General features: G+C 36.4%; 2 protein-coding genes across 9 annotated transcripts; both read right to left on the reverse strand.

The window, feature by feature from the left end:
- Positions 1-824: 824 nt before the first annotated feature.
- Positions 825-4336, reverse strand: LOC141429614 (general odorant-binding protein 28a-like). The gene is made up of 5 exons (XM_074090013.1): positions 4237-4336; positions 3194-3370; positions 1636-1753; positions 1115-1200; positions 825-936 (listed from the first exon to the last, which is right to left on the reverse strand). Exons 1-5 carry the CDS (start codon positions 4285-4287, stop codon positions 913-915), a joined length of 456 nt encoding a protein of 151 aa, XP_073946114.1. The 5' UTR covers positions 4288-4336; the 3' UTR covers positions 825-912.
- Positions 4337-6364: 2028 nt separating this feature from the next.
- Positions 6365-15974, reverse strand: LOC141429620 (uncharacterized). Of its 8 annotated transcripts, none has more exons than XM_074090029.1 (6): positions 15931-15974; positions 14302-14397; positions 12130-12267; positions 9643-9757; positions 7477-7550; positions 6365-6706 (listed from the first exon to the last, which is right to left on the reverse strand). In XM_074090029.1, the coding sequence occupies exons 2-6, from the start codon at positions 14371-14373 to the stop codon at positions 6695-6697; spliced, it is 411 nt and encodes a 136-aa protein (XP_073946130.1). In that variant the 5' UTR covers positions 14374-14397; positions 15931-15974; the 3' UTR covers positions 6365-6694. The 8 variants fall into 8 exon arrangements, with proteins under 8 accessions (XP_073946130.1, XP_073946127.1, XP_073946125.1 ...); XM_074090026.1 differs by having other exon boundaries at positions 14302-14416; positions 15881-15958; XM_074090024.1 differs by having other exon boundaries at positions 15881-15939.
- Between the last annotated feature and the right edge of the window lie 1426 nt (positions 15975-17400).

Genomic DNA, 17400 nt, shown 5'->3' on the forward strand with positions numbered 1-17400 from the left:
TTCCTATATTCCTAAATTGTTCAAATATATTTCTTGCACCTCTGAAAACATCTTAAACCATAAGCATCACCTAGACATGTCAAGTAAATAATTATTTATGTATCTTTACGACTTTAGAATACAAAGATGAATAAAATACTATCGCACACCTAAATCTAAAGCGATATCAACTCAAAGGATGAATATTGCGGCGTCTGAACCGCCGTCATTATTCTCAACACTTTTTTTATCAGATTTGTTGAAAAAATTATACAATGAACATCCACATCCGACACATATTGGAGCTGTGTATATAGCAGTTCCTTGGCTCAATATTAAATTGACACCAGTAAATTCTAAATTCCGTTAGAAAGATGTTAAGAATAATGACTGCCCGAATATTCTCTCCAAAATAATTCACCATTGTAATATTTTACAGCAACTTCTAACTTCTGAGAGACATACAATACAATACAATAACTCTTTATTGCACACCAACACAGTAAGCAGTACAGAAAACACAAGTATATACATAGAGATTTAGACATATTGGAGCTGTGTACATAGCAGCTTGGCTTAATATTAAATTGACACCAGTAAATTTTAAATTCCGTTAGAAACATGTTGAGAATAATGACTGCCCGAATATTCACTCCAAAATAATTCACCATTGTAATATTTTAGACCAACATCTAACTTCTGACAGGCCTTTATTAAAATGATGGTATTATTTTGAGTTCACGCCCTTTCGATCTAGATGTGCTTTATGCGCACGATATCATCTAGCTATTATAAAGATAGTGGGAGGTCAAAAAGAAATGAAACAAATAAATAGAACAGGGCATGGAATTATTTATTCTTCATTAAATTAATATATTTTTGTCATGATTTGTACCTTGCTTTGGCAGAAGATCCAGTCTTCAAAGGATAGTTTTAGAATTGAAGATCTAATCCATACTGAAAAACAAAGTTGGATTTAAAACACGTCAAGAAAGCCAAGTTATAAAAGATTTATGTATTAATACTTATTCTGTGGTATTAGTAAAGTTGTGCTTACTATGACAATTCAACATATTTTAATAAAATTAATTTTAGTGAAAGTGACAAATGGTTAGCAACTTTGGTCTGACTGTACCTTAGGCCCAACTTGAGTCAGGCAAGCAAAAGCTAGAGCAGCTCTGTCACAACCTTTATCACCATCTTCTACCTGTTCGTCGTTGACTGGAAAGGAACAAAATCTGTTAGAACTGCTGTCATAAAGAAATCCACTGTGTAAAATAAAACGGAACCTCCTTCCAGTTAAACTGTGCTCACATGCATAGCTGATGGCTTTTTTTCTACATCTAGTCAGCAGCACGTAGGCCACCGGTAATACAAAGAGATCAAAATAAAAAGTAAATATTGTCAATTTATTTTTTTATTACGTATGTGTGCATCTAAACTATTTACTGTACAAAAATAAAAAAAACAATCACCATTGACAAACTATGAGATGCATAGGTACAAAGGCGAATTTATCCCTCTAAGTAATTTCTACCAGCCAATCATTAAGTAATTATTTTCAAAGCAGCTGGCACAAATGAAAAGACGACATTATTATGATATCTATTTAATTGTGTGAGATTTTTTTTCAAAAATGATTTAACTGTGTCATACCTTTGGAGCACTCCTGGACAATATTCTCAACTTTGCTCAAACTGCTCTCATCATTGGCGAAGACTTGCTTAGCGCTCTGTCGGGCGCCTGATGACGTCAGCTTCCCCGTATCATCCAACTAATAACAACAATTCCATAGTTTATTAAGTCGGGCGTTATTTGCGGAGGTACATATTAATGAACTAAACATCCTGTCAACCTGCTTTCAAATAAAAAAAACCGCATTAAAATCGGTTCACCCGTTTACGAGCTACGGTGCCACAGACAGACACACATAGCGGTCAAACTTATAACACGGGGGTTAAATAGCAAAGAAAAAACAAGAACTATGTAGGTCACACTTATTGTCAACCAATTTGATTCCTAGGCTACCACAGAACAGTGTCGTAGGTAATGACATTCAACGTCTGTCCATATTTTTTATTTATTTAAAATGATAAAGTTCCATGGCGACCCAGGATTCAAATTGGTTGACTGTAGGTACGTGTGTAGACTACGGCCCCGCATCATCATCCCAGCCTATATACGTCCCACTGCTGGGCACAAGCGGCCTCCTTTCAGAATAAGAGGGCTTGGGCCGTAGTTCCCACGCGGGCCCAGTGCGGATTAGGAACTTCACTCACGCTATTGAATTTTCTCGCAGGTTTGTGCAGGTTTCCTCACGATGTTTCCCTTCACCGTAAATCTCGTGGTAAATTTCAAATGTAATTTCGCACATGAATTTTGAATAACCCAAAGAGGTGCGAGCCGGAGTTTGAACCCACGATCCTCTGCTTGAGAGACCATAGGTCAAATCAATAGGCCACCACGGCTTCACAGGATCATAATAATACGAGTATATAGGTGATATGATAGTTAGCTGGAAAGCTGTTGATTAAGCAGACACATGACCGGGCAAAGTTGTTGGAAAATAGAGCTGTCTTTACTTAACTGTGATGTTAAGGGCTAATGAGACTGAGAATGTAAGGAAAACTGCAGATTTTGTTGTTAAGTAAAGGTAAACCAAAAATATATGACTATTGTCAAGAGGGCGCTTTTGTTCTTATTTATATGGCAATAGTTGAGTATATTCGCAACAATGCTTTCTTTTTTCTTTGGCGACCTAAAACCTGAGGAGGAACGACCTTCTTTCGTAATTCGTGTAATCGATGACTCCGATATACCTAGAAAGTTTATTAATAACTTTAATAGAGGCCATAAGTTTACAGGAGAGCGTTAAAATTAAATAAAATACAATATTTATTGTACACCACAAATAGTAAGCGATACAAATAACAAATACATAATAATAAAGAATAATAGGTACTTAATATAGAAATATCTTTGTCTTTTTCTATACTGAGTGGCAAAAAAATCTGGTCCTCAAAAAAGTATGCAGTAATAGGTAATTTTGTATGTAGAGTGCGCCAAATTTTGTGCCGTTGAGTATATTTCTACCCACTAGCCGCGAAATTTCAAATTTGCTACTTTTGTAGATTATGCCGCATTCCATTGTTGGTGACGCTTACGCAGCATTGCGGTATCATCGAAGGTATAATATTTAACTTCTTATACTTACAATACCAATATTTTTGAACAAGCATGCGGCGAAGCACTTAGCGTGCTCACCGTCCGGCATCTGCAGCATCTTGAAGGTGTTGATGTCATCCAACGTGAGAGGATTGGTTTTGACACATATTAGTCCTTTTGAGAGGAATTGGGCTTGGACTAAGGTTTTCTGAATCGTTGATAACGCCTGAAATGATCGTAGATTGATTGAGGCAAGGTTAAAGTTTTATTTAAAAAAAGAGTTTAAGTTTTTTTGTGTTACTTTTGTTTTTGTTTTTTAACTTAAAGTTTGATTAAGAAAGTACAAAAATGTAATGTGATCACAAAAACAACCTTCGTGGGTACATTAATAACCGAAAGATTAATTTGGTTACCAACATTAAATATAACAGTGAAAATTACAAATCTGCCCTCATAAGGGCAAAAGGCACTAAAAAAAGCACTTGAGCTATTTATACCATTGCGTAACTCAGCCTATGTTATGGATGTCCACGGGCGGCGGTAATTGCTTTCCATCAGGTGACCCACCTGCTCGTTTTCACCCCATCATATGAAAAAATGTGTAGCTTAAGATATTCTGCATCAAATGGCATAAATAACTCTTTTTTTTTTTGAGATAACACCTGAGGCTCGAGCCGTCAACAGTGGCAACTACTTTGGCTAAAACCATCCAAGTGTGAATCGGACTCGCGCACGATTCCGTACCATTTTCTGTACAACATTAGACATAAGCAAAAAACGGCAAATAAATCACGTTTATCGTAAAGCAGCCCCCCTTAAATATTAATTTTATTCTGTTTTACTATTTTTTGTTATAGCGGCAGCAAAAATACATCATCAGTGCAATTTTAACTGTCTAGCTATCACGGTTCATGAGATACAGCCTGGTTACAGACAGACAGACGGACAGTGGAGTCTTAGTAATAGGGTCCCGTTTTTACCCTTTGGGTACGGAACCCTAAAAAGAAGAACAATTTCACTTGTCCACATAATCTATTTAAGCAATTAACATATCACAAAATAAAGCACAATTTACGGTAATTCTGTACTCACCGCAACATTGCCCACTACAACTACTAAACAAACAAAAGCGAATCGGCACATGACTCTCGCACAATCTTTACAATCTTGATAATGGATACGTATTGATGACTTACTTACAGGCTAAGTGATTATATACTAAATGAGTCGAGCCCGCTTACCTTGCCCAATGAATGGGATGACATTCGGTAATGTTACAGGAAGTACGCTGTTATTCGCAAAAAATCCTTACTGTCAATGAACTTGTTTATCCAAAAGTTTGTTTGTACATCTAACGTCCAATAGGAAAAAAGAGTTCATAAAAAAATGTGTCATCCTTAGAACCTTATTATATAAAGAGACCAATTTATACTGCAATCTATTAAAATTAGTTACCTAAGCCAAAAATTGTAAATTTATATCATCGACCTTTTATAAGATAATTCATACACGGAAATCCAAATTATTCTAATAATTACACAAGCCAAAACAATGTTTTGAAATTTTTGGATAGCTAATTTGTAACAATCGCTAAATATAAACAGGTTAAATTCGGGCTCAGGAAAACTGACTCACACAAAATCCGACAATTGTGGACCAACTTTCAAATTTTTTTTTGTTGTTCTAAAGAACATATAGTTCCTATGGTTCCACTGTCACCAAGTCAGGATCTCAGGATCTAATGATAGGATTCTAGAGATATCGAGGGTAACCTCAAATGTTATAAGCACACCTACATCAATTTTGGATATTTTTAACACCAAGTCAGCATTTGCCTCTACATTTAGAAAGTATCATTTGGAGAACTGGATCTGATGAAAAAGACCGCAGGATGGCCAACGGAACTCGTCAAAGCTTAGTTAGGCAATAAATGATTTCATTATATTTAGACATAATAATTATCTTATTATTATTATATTCCCATGGAATTCAAACTAGTAAAAAAATTTACGAAAAAGTTGAAATTCTACCTAAGGGGAACTTTACTACCGTAGTTACGAGAAAACATTGCAACTTTGTCAAGCAAGTAGGATACTTTCTTAAAGCTATCTTTTCACTGTGAAGCAGTCGCGGTCATTTCTTTGAATGATTTAAATTCGGGTTTTGTTCCGAGTACCTTGATTTTAGAGCAGTACCTATTAACGAGAAAAGTGTACGTTCAGGGTCTAAAGCGTTTTTTGGTATACAAGATGCCCATTGGGATTCTGACAAACTTCATTATATTATATTTATGTTATTTTTTTGTTTATTCCTGTTTTATGTTTCTGTTTCCGCTATCTACTTTTGACATAATCATAAAGATCGTGTAGATACCCAAATGGTTGTCTGGAAGAGACCGCTTTTAAGCGATCAGACCACGACTATTGTCTTCTCCTGTGTCTATGTGTAGGTATCTATGTAAGACGAAGCGTTTTCTTAATGTTTATTCGGAACTGATCTGATCTGATGCTGAAGCCGGAAGGAAGGCGCCGGACGGAACTCTGTTATAAAACAATGTAACTAATAAGTGAGTAATAAAGAAAAATCTTAACATAAAATGGAACCGACGACTACAAAAACCTTGAAAATGATTTTCTACTATTTTACTATATCTTTTTTTTTTACTGTTTTCTTGTGCTGACACACCGACTTCAAACTAGTAGAAAATTATAATCAAGATTTTTAAAGTCGGTTCCATTTTTAGTTAAAAAAAATTTCATGGTTTTTGTAGTCGGTTCTATTTTTTTTTCTCGTGTAATATTTTCGTGAATAAAGAAAAAGTTGGTCCCAAAGGAGAACAAGCGCTGCATTTTGCCGCATTTAAAATAATTCCGTGATAATATTATTATTTACTACCTGTTGCCCGCAACTCTGTCCGCGTTGAATTCGTTTATCGCTACCCCGCTGGAACAATGCAATTTCCCGGGATATAACTATTCTATTTCCTTCCCCGGGACTCAAACTATGTGTCTACTGAATTTCATCTAAGTAAATCGGTTGAGCGGCTTAAACGTGATAACTGATAAAGTAACAAACAAACAAAAAGACTTGCAAACCTTCGCATTAATAATATTTAGTGGGATTTATTTCTTCTATATACATACTCTTAATGTCACGAATAAATATTTTCTTTCTATTCGTTTTTTACCAATACGATTAGGTACTTATTAAAAATACATGGTAAAATTGCAACTTTTTAATGTCACTTAACTTGTAGCTTTAGGTAAATTATAACACTTTAAACCTTAAAAAGGTAGAGGCGATTTAGCGACCACATGCATTGACTTGGAAATTCAACCTTATTGTATTAGTTATAAGTTACAATATCCACTGTAATTATTGAAAATACTACTAGTTTTAAAATGTCCTTTGTCAGGTATGTATTCGATATCTGCTTTTAATTAGCATGTTCCAATAAGGGTTAATTTCTTTATGCGCTATCCACAGCAGCTCATATTCAGACAGCAATAAAAATTGAACTTCTCTTTTCCGTCGTGGTAGAATTTCTGGTTTACAAGCCCAACTGAAAGAAAAAATATAGATATTTGTACTAAAAAAAAACCTTTTTAATATAAGCTAAATGTCCTTGATCGTACTTCTAATTGAGCGTAAATAATAAAAAGTATTGTAAATATTCATATTAAATTTAAAAAGAAATGGGGAAATCGGATTTATTAGATTTGATCCTGACTATTCAACAATACAAGTTAATTCAAATGAAATATAAAAATTCAAGTATAATACTGTAACGAATTTGAGTTGCAACTTTAGCACCTTTATACTACTCTTCCAAAATACTGCCAAAATTAAGAAACAAAATAAAATCAAAATGTTTATCCTGTATGGTAGGCCACAAAGTGCTCTTTTGAATGATGAATGCAAAGAATGCAACTGTTTCGTATGGAACGAAAGATATTTTTGACCGACTTCAAAAAAGGAGGAGTTTATCAATTCGGTCGTATTTTTTTATGTTTGTTACCTCAGAACTCCGTCATAGTAAATTGGCATACTTACACCCACCATCCTGGCAGTCATAACGGCGGGTGTACCTTCACATTGTAATAACTTCATATAGGTACGGAAGATTACAATTATTTTTAAAGTAGGTACAAAGTAGTACATTTTGAGTAAATATGTATTTTGTGTAATATTTTAGTATAATGGTTTTTTACATTTGTAAAGGTACACCCGCCATTCAGACTCTCACAATCTAAGGTAGATAGATACCCCAAAACAAAAGCTAGTACTTATGTGATTGTTTAAAAATAGTAGTTTAACTAAACTTGAAATTACCAAAATTCTGTGTGTCATGAGGCAATCTGCCACTGCTTTGGCTTTCAGGCAGCCTGAAAGTTTGTTGAACATTACTGTAATCGAAAGCATAAGATTAATATTTTAATCGTTCAGTTCAATCCTACATAGTATTGTTAAGAACTTTCAACTACTAGGTACGGTCAAGAACTTTTCATGAGCCACTATGGAACCTTTTCAAAGGAAAAGTCATAACGATTTTCCTTGTTAAAGGTTACTGTGCGATGACTTTTATTGCTAAATGGTTCCATGAATGACAGTCCTTGACCGTACAATGAGAAAAGTTGGTAAACGCCAGATACGAGTAAGTATGTATGATTTCAAAGAATAGTATCTGAATTACTCTTCTTCGGGCAAATTATTATAAAACATCTGCACGATATAAAAACATTAGAGAAAACTCATTCAACTTAGAGAAAACTGATTTAACTTAGAGAAAACTAATTTAAACTTAGTGAAAACTTATTTAACTTAGAAAAACTACTCAGAGGGGTACAGTCATCAACACTAATATCTGGCTCAACAAAGCGTTCTGATACGACTTTTAGTAGTTTCGCCATGTCTGTCTGTCCGCGGCTTTGCTTAGGGACTACCAACGCTAGAAAGCTGTAATTTTGCACGAATATATATGTAAACTATGCCGACAAAATGGTACAATAAAAAATAAAATAAAAAAAATTTTAGGGTAGGGTAGACGTAAAGTGGGGGTGATTTTTTTTTCTCATCCAACCCTATTGTGTGGGGTACCTATCGTTAGATAGGTCCTTTAAAACCATTAGGGGTATGCTAAGACGATTTTTCGATTCATTGTTTTTTTGCGAAGATCAACTTTAAAGTGCAAATTTTCATTAAACTCGAGCGTCCCCCCCCCCCCCCTCTAAAATCTAAACCGGTGGGTGAAAAAAATCAGGATGGTAGTAAGCATATCAAACTTACAAGGAAAACTATAGGTAACGGTTCAGTTTTTAAGTTTAAGAGATTAGTAGTTTAAGAGTAAATAGCAGCCCAAGGTATAAAATATACGAGTACCTAAACTTGGAATATTCCGTACAAAATACGAAATCCTTAGAAAAATATTACTTAATTTTTTCGCAATGCAATCATATTTCGGGCGTGTCCAACACGCTCTTGGCCGGTTTTATTATCTATTAGGGTCGGTAGAACGTGACAGATATTTTAATTTTTGCACGATCATCTTTTTTCTTTCTCCGTAAACCTTTTGGTAAACTTCAAATGTAATTTCGCACATGAATTTAGAAAAACTCAGAGGTGCGAGCCCGAGTTTGAACCCACGGTCCTCTGCTTGAGAGGCCATAGGTCAAACCACTAGACCACCACGGCTTCGCTTCGCCACGCTCCGCTGTGGCAGCTGGCAGATAGTAATGCAGGTGACTGTACACATGTTGTCATAATACTTTTCGATGGCTTTTGGATATAACGTTTTAAACTTTCGTGATTTTCAAAAAATACATGGCTGGTCACAATTTAAAATGATCCGTATGGTGTTGGCGACTTCAATAGGGAGGGGGTTTTTCATACAAAATGTCCACATAAAATGTGGAAATCAAATTGATATTTAAAACGATGTGTAAAATAAATTTGCAAATAATAAGGTAGTAGGCAGTAGGTACCTTACTTAAAAATTACTCATTGGGTTGTGCATAATAAAATCAATAATATTAATATAAGCGTAATTTTTGTGTGATTATCCTTTCTTATTTATCTTTTGCCTAATTTACAAAATATTATGTACAGTGCAAATTCGAATATATACTTCGGGTTCTAAAGTAAGATTCGGTTCTCGCCGGAAGCACACTAGATAATTAATTTACTCTCGTGCTTTGCATAAAACTTTTCATAAACTAGCTTCAAAACTGGTAAAAAATGTTGTTTATAGCGAAGTACTTTAGTAAACTGTTACCTATCTTTTACGGCAGTACTTCGCTATGCACACAGTTACAAATGTCACAATTATAACGGGGGTTAATTAAAACATATGCCCACATAACTAAAGTACACGCGGACGAAGTCGCGGGCAAAAGCTAGTCGACTCATAAACTCAGTCTTCGACTTCGGGCTTCTAATAGACTGTCGTTCGTGATTCCTTATTTTATTTACCGTCTTTAAGACACAATGTACTACACATACCTTTGGGACAATTGCTCACTGCTTTTTCAATTCGTGCTTCGTCTGCAGGATTTTGTAGAAATGTTTTCATAAATTTAACACATTCCTCCGGGTGGTAAATATTTCCTGCATCTAGCTGTTGAAAATTTAGTAGATACAGTCATCATCAAAATACATCGTTGCGGTTGAGGTAGGTACTTACTCAAATATTTCGGAGCAGCGTTGCATTTAAATAATGATCGCTATGCTATATAAGGTTAATAATAGTTATCAACTTATCGGTGTACAGTCAAGGGCAAAGATATCGACACGGCCTAAGTTGCAAAAATATGTATACACGGCCTTAATGTTAAATGCATAAAGTCGTGTATATATATTTTTGCAACTTTGGCCGTGTCGATATCTTTGCCCTTGACTGTAACTGCCGGCGTTTCGGCAAAATATTTTTCGCCAAATTTCACTTCCCAAAAAACTTATCACAGTAGTTTCATTTCCCATACGAATCTTTAGCATATTAACATTTCGCATTTTATTCATTTGTCAAATTATCATTTGGCATAATTTTACATTGTCAAGTTTTATTATGACAAACGTTTATTAAGCAAATGTTTTCTTATGGCTATTATATTCCAAAAAAGAAACCAGAAAAGTAGGTTAGGTTAGGTTAGAACTGCGTCCCCCACATAAACGAACTGCTATCAGAAAAGTAGGTTAGGTTAGGTTAGAACTGCGTCCCCCACAGAAACGAACTGCTACCAGAAAAGTAGGTCATTATGCCATGCAATATTTTGGGAAGAATGCTTTATGCCAAACGATACATTTGACTAAATAATACTTGGTAATATGAAACATGACTAAGTAATTATTTTTGAAACAAAAATTTGATAAAAAAAAATTACTATAACTATAAAATTGCGATAAGTTGTTTTTGCAAATGAGTTTTTGCCAATTGATAATTTGAGTCAAATATTTCGGGATGTGATACCTACTTTGGGAAAATTGTTTGCCCATACATTAGTAATCCCAACTTATCACATGTAATTTGTTTTAAACAACCGAGCAGCCACGTTTCAATAAATTCGGAATAAAATAAACGTACGAGTGCTCGTCACTGTCCCAATAGTTGGCATCTTGCAGGCAATTGTTGGCAGGGTATCGTCTATTGAACATTAGCGTGTCGAGCACTCGGACGTTTACCTTATGCGAGTAACGAGTTAAAATTACCAGAAAGCACAAGCGAGGTGGCGTTCAAAGTATCTATTATTTAGAAGATTTCTGACCCTCGCCGCAGCTTTCTAACAATGACAGTCTCTGAGCCAAGCCGCGGATGGACGGACAGGTAGACAGACAGACAAAAATATAAGGGTTCCGTTTACGCCACTGTAACGAATTGTAACTTTTTGTAAGTAAAATTGGGTTACGTAATACCTGAATGCTCCCCTGTGTATTCAAGTTGATTGAGTTGATTATTAAGATCTCAACATCCCAAAGCTTATGCAAATACTAAAGTTATGTCAAACTGCCCCAAAAGTTTTCATTGGAAAGATAGCTACCTAGCAAAGAAGTTCTAATATCCAAGAACTGTAACCAGGGTTCGGAGTTTTCATAGCACGGTAAGACGAAAGAGAGAGAGCTGTGAAGCCGACGTTAAAATTCAATTAAATATTACTCATACGTTCTTAACCGTTTAATTAATTCCAAAATGCTTTTTTATATTCGCCCTAAGCGCCTAAGCAAAGCTATATTTATACACTTATATTTAGGACAAATTGTACTTAAGTATGTTGTATGTTCTCATAGTATTACCGTGGTATTAACCTTATCTAGTATATTGAATTTAATAATGTTGCCTCGAAATATCTGAGCACCTCACCCGCTACAATATATCATATATCTGATGGACACTGCAGTCTCCACATGTAGAATAAACAGTAGTATTTCATTTGCTCTTTCTGAATTTCTGCGTCTGGACGTTTGGACGTCCTGAGGCACGGGGACGGACGACCTTAAGAGGATCGCTGGCGGCGAATGGATGCGAGGGGCTGAAGACGTGTTGTGGCGCGCCATGGAAGAGGCGTATGTCCAGCAGTGGACTGCTGTAGGCTGATGATGATGATGATGATTTCTGAATTTCAACTTTGCCAGCTCATATTTCTGCTCCTTGTGCTGCCATAAGCCATAAGGGAAATATTGCGCCTAAAGCCAGATTTAAACCGACTTTCAGAGAAAATCATTCTAAATCCAGTTACTAGGTTTACTAGTACTTTTGGCGCACGTGTTCTGACAATCTTTCAAGAGAGACTCATTTGGTGATTTAGATATACGCTGCGGAATATCTAGTTAAAACGTTAATAATATGGACGCGCTACTGATTCTCGAACAGTTAAAATAGTAGAATATTCAACAAGGTACTTAAACAAGCCATAATGACACTGACACTGTATAAATACTGATTAATTTTTTGCTACCTACATGTTTATTGGGCTGACATTGAACCAGTACACTTACAATATTAAGCTTCCTGAGACAGCATTTGACCGTGCAAGGCGGGAAAGCTACGTTGATGTCACGAAGGTATGGCATACCGCACTTTGCCGCAAGGCTCAGCAGATATTCATTGAACTTCTGCTGTTCTATTGTATTTGCCTGAATGAGGGAAATAAGTTCATTGATTATTTTTTTGATACGCTTTTTTAATATAATATATTATTATACGAATAGCAGTCGTGATCTATTATTGCCTTGCCATTTGCTGATAAGAAATGTCATACACCGTACATTTTTAAACTAATGTTAAAAAAAACATCGACATCCATGTGTATGTCGGCGGCCGATCGTGAAATACGCCAGATCACGAAATTCCTAGGCATATCGTGAAATCGCGCCATTTCATGAATTGGCTAAGGGACATCCGCCATATCGTTCAAAACTCACCGTTTAACGATATGGCTAGTGACGTTTAGGCAGATCATGAAATTCCAAGGCATATCATGAAACGCCGCCATTTCATAATTTGGCCAGTATAGGCCGCCATATCGGATCTGGCACTTCGCCAGCCGCTGCTGCGGTACGCTCGCTTCGCTCGCTCGGCGCATGCGTTGTGGTCACAATTCATGCTAACCACTCCTCGCTTAGCTAAGACACGTACGAACAAAGACAGATGGACAGACAAATAATGACGAAACTATAAGAGTTCCGTTTTTGCTATTTTGGCTACGGAACCCTAAAAAGGGAGACTAAGCAGGTATATTGACTATTAATTTGAGTCAAATAATTTGACTTATGACCAGATAATTTTATTCTGATATGCGTAGGTATCAGATTCTTGATAGCTAACACTATTTAACATAATCTACATCAGTGTAGGGGTTTTCCATTGTTTGCCCGAAAATTATATGCCATAATTTAATTTGCCCGAAGTTCATATGCCCGAAATGTTATTTTCCCGAATGTTTCTTTTACTAGAAAATTTATTTGATAGGTATATTGTTATTTTCCCGAAAATTGGATGCCATAATGATACGAATGCAAACGTATTGTTTTCCATATTATTAAGTGCAATAATATTATTTAATAGAACATTCAAACGCCATACTAAATAGTGTTTATTTTGATTATGATTGATTAAAATTGCATTTTCTATTACTAATCTTTTATCTTAATTATCCGGGCTACTATAAAAAAATACCTAACATCAAAGGCTAAAGCTCTGCTTCGCTCCCGCCTTAGCCTTCTGAACCTAACCTATCCGAGTCACTTCTGCTCCGAATCGTCTTGCTCGCTCGCTTTGCTCGCTCGCACAAATCAAATGTCGCAATTCTAACCTAAACTAATCTATGTGATTAAAATTTACCTAATTCGAAGGCTTGTTTGACGTATGGGATTTATCAGTATATAGTGTCGATACTCACCATTTACATTGATGGCAAATGATATTTTGCCATGTGAAACTTATGGCTTACAATGATTATGAAAAATGAAATTATTGAAATTAATATTATGGGAAACAAAGATTCTGTCATTTGATTAATATGGTAAACAATGAGTAGTGAAAATGAATTTATAAGAAACAATATTATGGCGGTTGAATATTATAGCACATGAAATTCGGGCAAGTAAAGGAATACCCAGTGTAGGGCGTAGTTAACTACATTTTGAAATTGGATTACAGATTACGATTACATGTAGTTAAGTAACCTTAACTAATGTACTTAAGGTTACATGTATGTAACCTAACTGCTTTAGTTTTATTTAAGAACATTTTGTTTTGTTTTGCGACCACTGAAACTGGGTCAACACATACACAAATACATGGCTTATAAAAGCTAGTAAAAAGAAAGTGACACGGTTGGTTTTCATACAGATTGAGGAACTTGGCTTATCTAGGTAGATCTTTTATCTCTGGTCTTTTCATTTGATATAATATTTTTGTACTAATCTACGTATTTAGTTAGAAAATGTAATCAAGAAACGTGATTGCAACTACAATTATATTTTGTAGTTAGTAACCGAAATTTGTAACTTTGTGTAATCTATTGCTGAGATTACTAACTACAAAATGTAACCGCAATAACGAATCTGTACTGTAAGGAGTCTTCCCAATACTGATGTACATTATTTTAAAAACATGCCTAATAGATAATATTAATAACAAAAGACATTTTTTAAATATTTACTTACGATGGTATTGCTGAACATCACACAGCGAAGCAACACCCCAGCGAAGAGGAATATTGACAACGATGTCGACATTTTTATTTAAAACCTAGTACCTACCTATATATTTCGTCACAGTCTAGGTCGTAAATATAATGAACGTTACCAAGACGTCAAAAATATATGTACACCTTTATGCCACTAACCATAAGTTCGATGTATACATATATTTTTGACGCTTTGGTTGTTAGACATTTATGCCCTCGACTGTACTACAGCATTTACGAGCAATAACCAATACTCAGGCCGACAGCCAACCTGTAACTGTTGTTATCCTCAAGGGTGCCGTAATTCATGAACTGCCAGTAATCAGGCTCCCTCTCCGCAGTTGCCAATTATCGGACCGTCTCAGCACTGTTGTAGGTACTTGTTTCTACTAAATAGGTGAGAGTAAATCCACCCGGCCGGAGACAGATAGGTTCGTTTTTGGCACTGTTTGTTAACAGTTAAGTCTTGGAGTGATGGATTAAGATTTTTTCCAATGAGAGATAATACGTCCAAATAATATAAGTTAATTAAGATAATGTACACAGATATAAATACAATCTGTGATAATGTAAGTCCAAAATCCGATATGGCGGCGTTTCATGATATGCCTAAGAATTTCATGATCTGCCTATACGTCACTAGGCAAATCGTTAGACGGTGAGTTTTGAACGATATGGCGGATGTACCTTAGCCAAATCATGAAATGGCGCCATTTCATGATAAGCCTAGGAATTTCGTGATCTGGCGGATTTTACGATCGGCCGCCGACATACATAACACGGTGCAATCTGATCGTAGGATTTTTCGTAGCGTCTGTGGGCTGTATTAATTCTGGATTCGACAATCTTGAAGATATTACGTGTTTTGTGGTACAGTCACCAGCATTAATAGGTATCTGCCACAGCGGAGCGTGCAAAAAGATCGACACGTCCTTCCGGCCCTAGAAATAGTCATAATATTTATGCACGCTTGTTGTGTCAGATATTGGTGCTGGTGACTGTGCGACAACATGGTATTGAAATTTTAACGGTCGCTGGTTGTGAACAGTTCGAAATCGATGACAGTTTGATTTAATTTGCGAAGTAAGCAATGGTTTGAATCTTTTTTACCAAAATGCAGTACTTATGGAGTGTAGGGAAACAACTTTTCCCAGCTTGAAAATGAATTTTCGGTAATGCAAAAATTAATTGTTTTGTTTAAGCTCGATACAACAGACACGGAGTATCTAGCACATCGAGTAATGCAGTTTGTGGTGATAGGTATAGAATTTGTCAGTGAGCTTAATTTTGATGAAAGAGAAACATGAATCTGTGCGGTGTGTGGTGTGGTGTAAAAGGAGCAATAAGATTTACCTATACCCATAGGTAAACTATTTGAACTTATTGATTTTTGACACTTTCCCAGGTGAATGTGAAGACCTTGGCAACCTTCAAGTAGTTTAGAAAGCACAATGAGGAGACTGAATGTATTCCTCTAATAACAAAGTGGTTTCAGGTTGGCTGTCTGCGAGCGCTAAAGGCATAATGGCACAAAATTAAACTAAATTAATATTAACACAAAACGGAAAAAAAAACTTTGCAAGCAAAGCAATCAAAAATCACTGACACTGGCGTTGTCATAGAGTAAAGCGTAGCGCAGTCTTTGAGCGCATGCGGGTCTTCGTTCGTTGAAACTCTGAGGTTGAAATTGTTGTTTTTTCATACCTATGGCCCTGCCCATTGGAAGAAAATGTTGCCAGTGTCTAATAGATTTTGCCGCTGTACGGTATAAAAAATCTAGAAATTGAAATATGAGAGGTAGAGGCTTGGTAGAGGAGGTAATGGTGGATGAACGATGACAGCGCGACCTTCGTTGAAATTATTCATGGCAAGCATAAAGTTTTCAGTCAAAAAAATTAGATAAAGCTGCGTTTCCACAAAAGGGGATGCGTTGTGAGGAACTCTGAGGGATGTGTTTGTCATGCATGAATCCATACCTAATTAATATTATAAATGCGAAAGTGTGTTTGTATGATCAATTGTCCGTATTTCACGTCAAACAGAGCGACGGATCGACGTGATTTTTGTTAAAGAGATAGTTTACGGCCCACAGAGTGACATAAAGTAGGCTACTTTTTATCCCGAAAAAATGCACAATTCCCGAGCGCACAGCGCGCGATAAGGGAGCGTTCATGTATTGCGTAACGCAATTTGGAGAAGAGGGGAATCTTGTAAAACCTTACGATGCGTTACAGGGGCGGAAGGGGGGTTCAAACAACGCGTTAGGTCCATTTTTTTTTTAATAAGTACATACTATAATGTCCTCAAGAGTGGGAAATACGCACCATCAGTTGTTGTTATTGGCCTATAAAATGCTCTCAAACTGAGTTGCCAGTGTGACTGTGCCAAAAAAATACATTAAAAAATGGATAAAAAAAACTAAAAGAATTAAACTTAATTAATGGTTATTTGGGTGTTGAACGTTTAGGAAAGGGGGTGCAGAAAAATGTTACGGCGCGTTACATGGTGGGAGGGAGGGTCAAAAATATTAAATAAATTGCGCCCATAGACACCTGCAACACCAGAAGTGTCACAAGTCCGTTGCCGGCCTTTTAGGTAGTGGTACGCTCTAATCTTGAAGGATTGAAGGTCATATCGGTCCGGGAATGCCACAGGCGATAGTTCATTCAAGAGCACCGTAGAGGACTGCTGATCTTTAAATGGTGAGGATGGAAGTGTTGTCGCGAAGGGCAGTGGCAGAAGGATGCGGCAGGGATCAACCCGAGCAACTCCTCGAAGCACTCTCCGTGGTACATGCGATAGAGGATGCACAGTGAAACTACATCTCTACGCAGCGTCAAGGAGTCAAGTCTATCAGAAATTCGTTGGCAGCCGACTATTCGAGTAACTCGCCGTTGTATGCGTCCTGAGGGAGAAGCTGGTACTGGGGAGCCCCTGCCCACAGATGAGAGCAGTATTCCATATGTGGGCGAACCTGCACCTTATAAAGCTAAAGGCGGTGGGACGGAGTGAAGTACTGTCTCGATCTGTTGAGCACGCTGAGCTTCTTCGAGGCTAATTTAGCCTTATCCTCTAA

This window comes from Choristoneura fumiferana, chromosome 7 (genome assembly GCF_025370935.1).
Source record: "Choristoneura fumiferana chromosome 7, NRCan_CFum_1, whole genome shotgun sequence".
Classification (NCBI taxonomy): Eukaryota; Metazoa; Arthropoda; class Insecta; order Lepidoptera; family Tortricidae; genus Choristoneura; species Choristoneura fumiferana.

Excerpts from the sequence above, each read along its gene's own strand:
- LOC141429614 (XM_074090013.1), bottom strand. The coding sequence starts at position 4,287 with ATGTGCCGATTCGCTTTTGTTTGTTTAGTAGTTGTAGTGGGCAATGTT. Across the intron at positions 3,371-4,236 it reads TTGTAGTGGGCAATGTTGCG|GCGTTATCAACGATTCAGAA; the intron begins GTGAGTACAGAA and ends CGATCATTTCAG. Across the intron at positions 937-1,114 it reads TGACTCAAGTTGGGCCTAAG|TATGGATTAGATCTTCAATT; the intron begins GTACAGTCAGAC and ends TTTGTTTTTCAG.
- LOC141429620 (XM_074090029.1), bottom strand. The coding sequence starts at position 14,373 with ATGTCGACATCGTTGTCAATATTCCTCTTCGCTGGGGTGTTGCTTCGC. Across the intron at positions 9,758-12,129 it reads GTCTCAGGAAGCTTAATATT|CTAGATGCAGGAAATATTTA; the intron begins GTAAGTGTACTG and ends AATTTTCAACAG. Across the intron at positions 7,551-9,642 it reads AGTGAGCAATTGTCCCAAAG|TAATGTTCAACAAACTTTCA; the intron begins GTATGTGTAGTA and ends TTTCGATTACAG.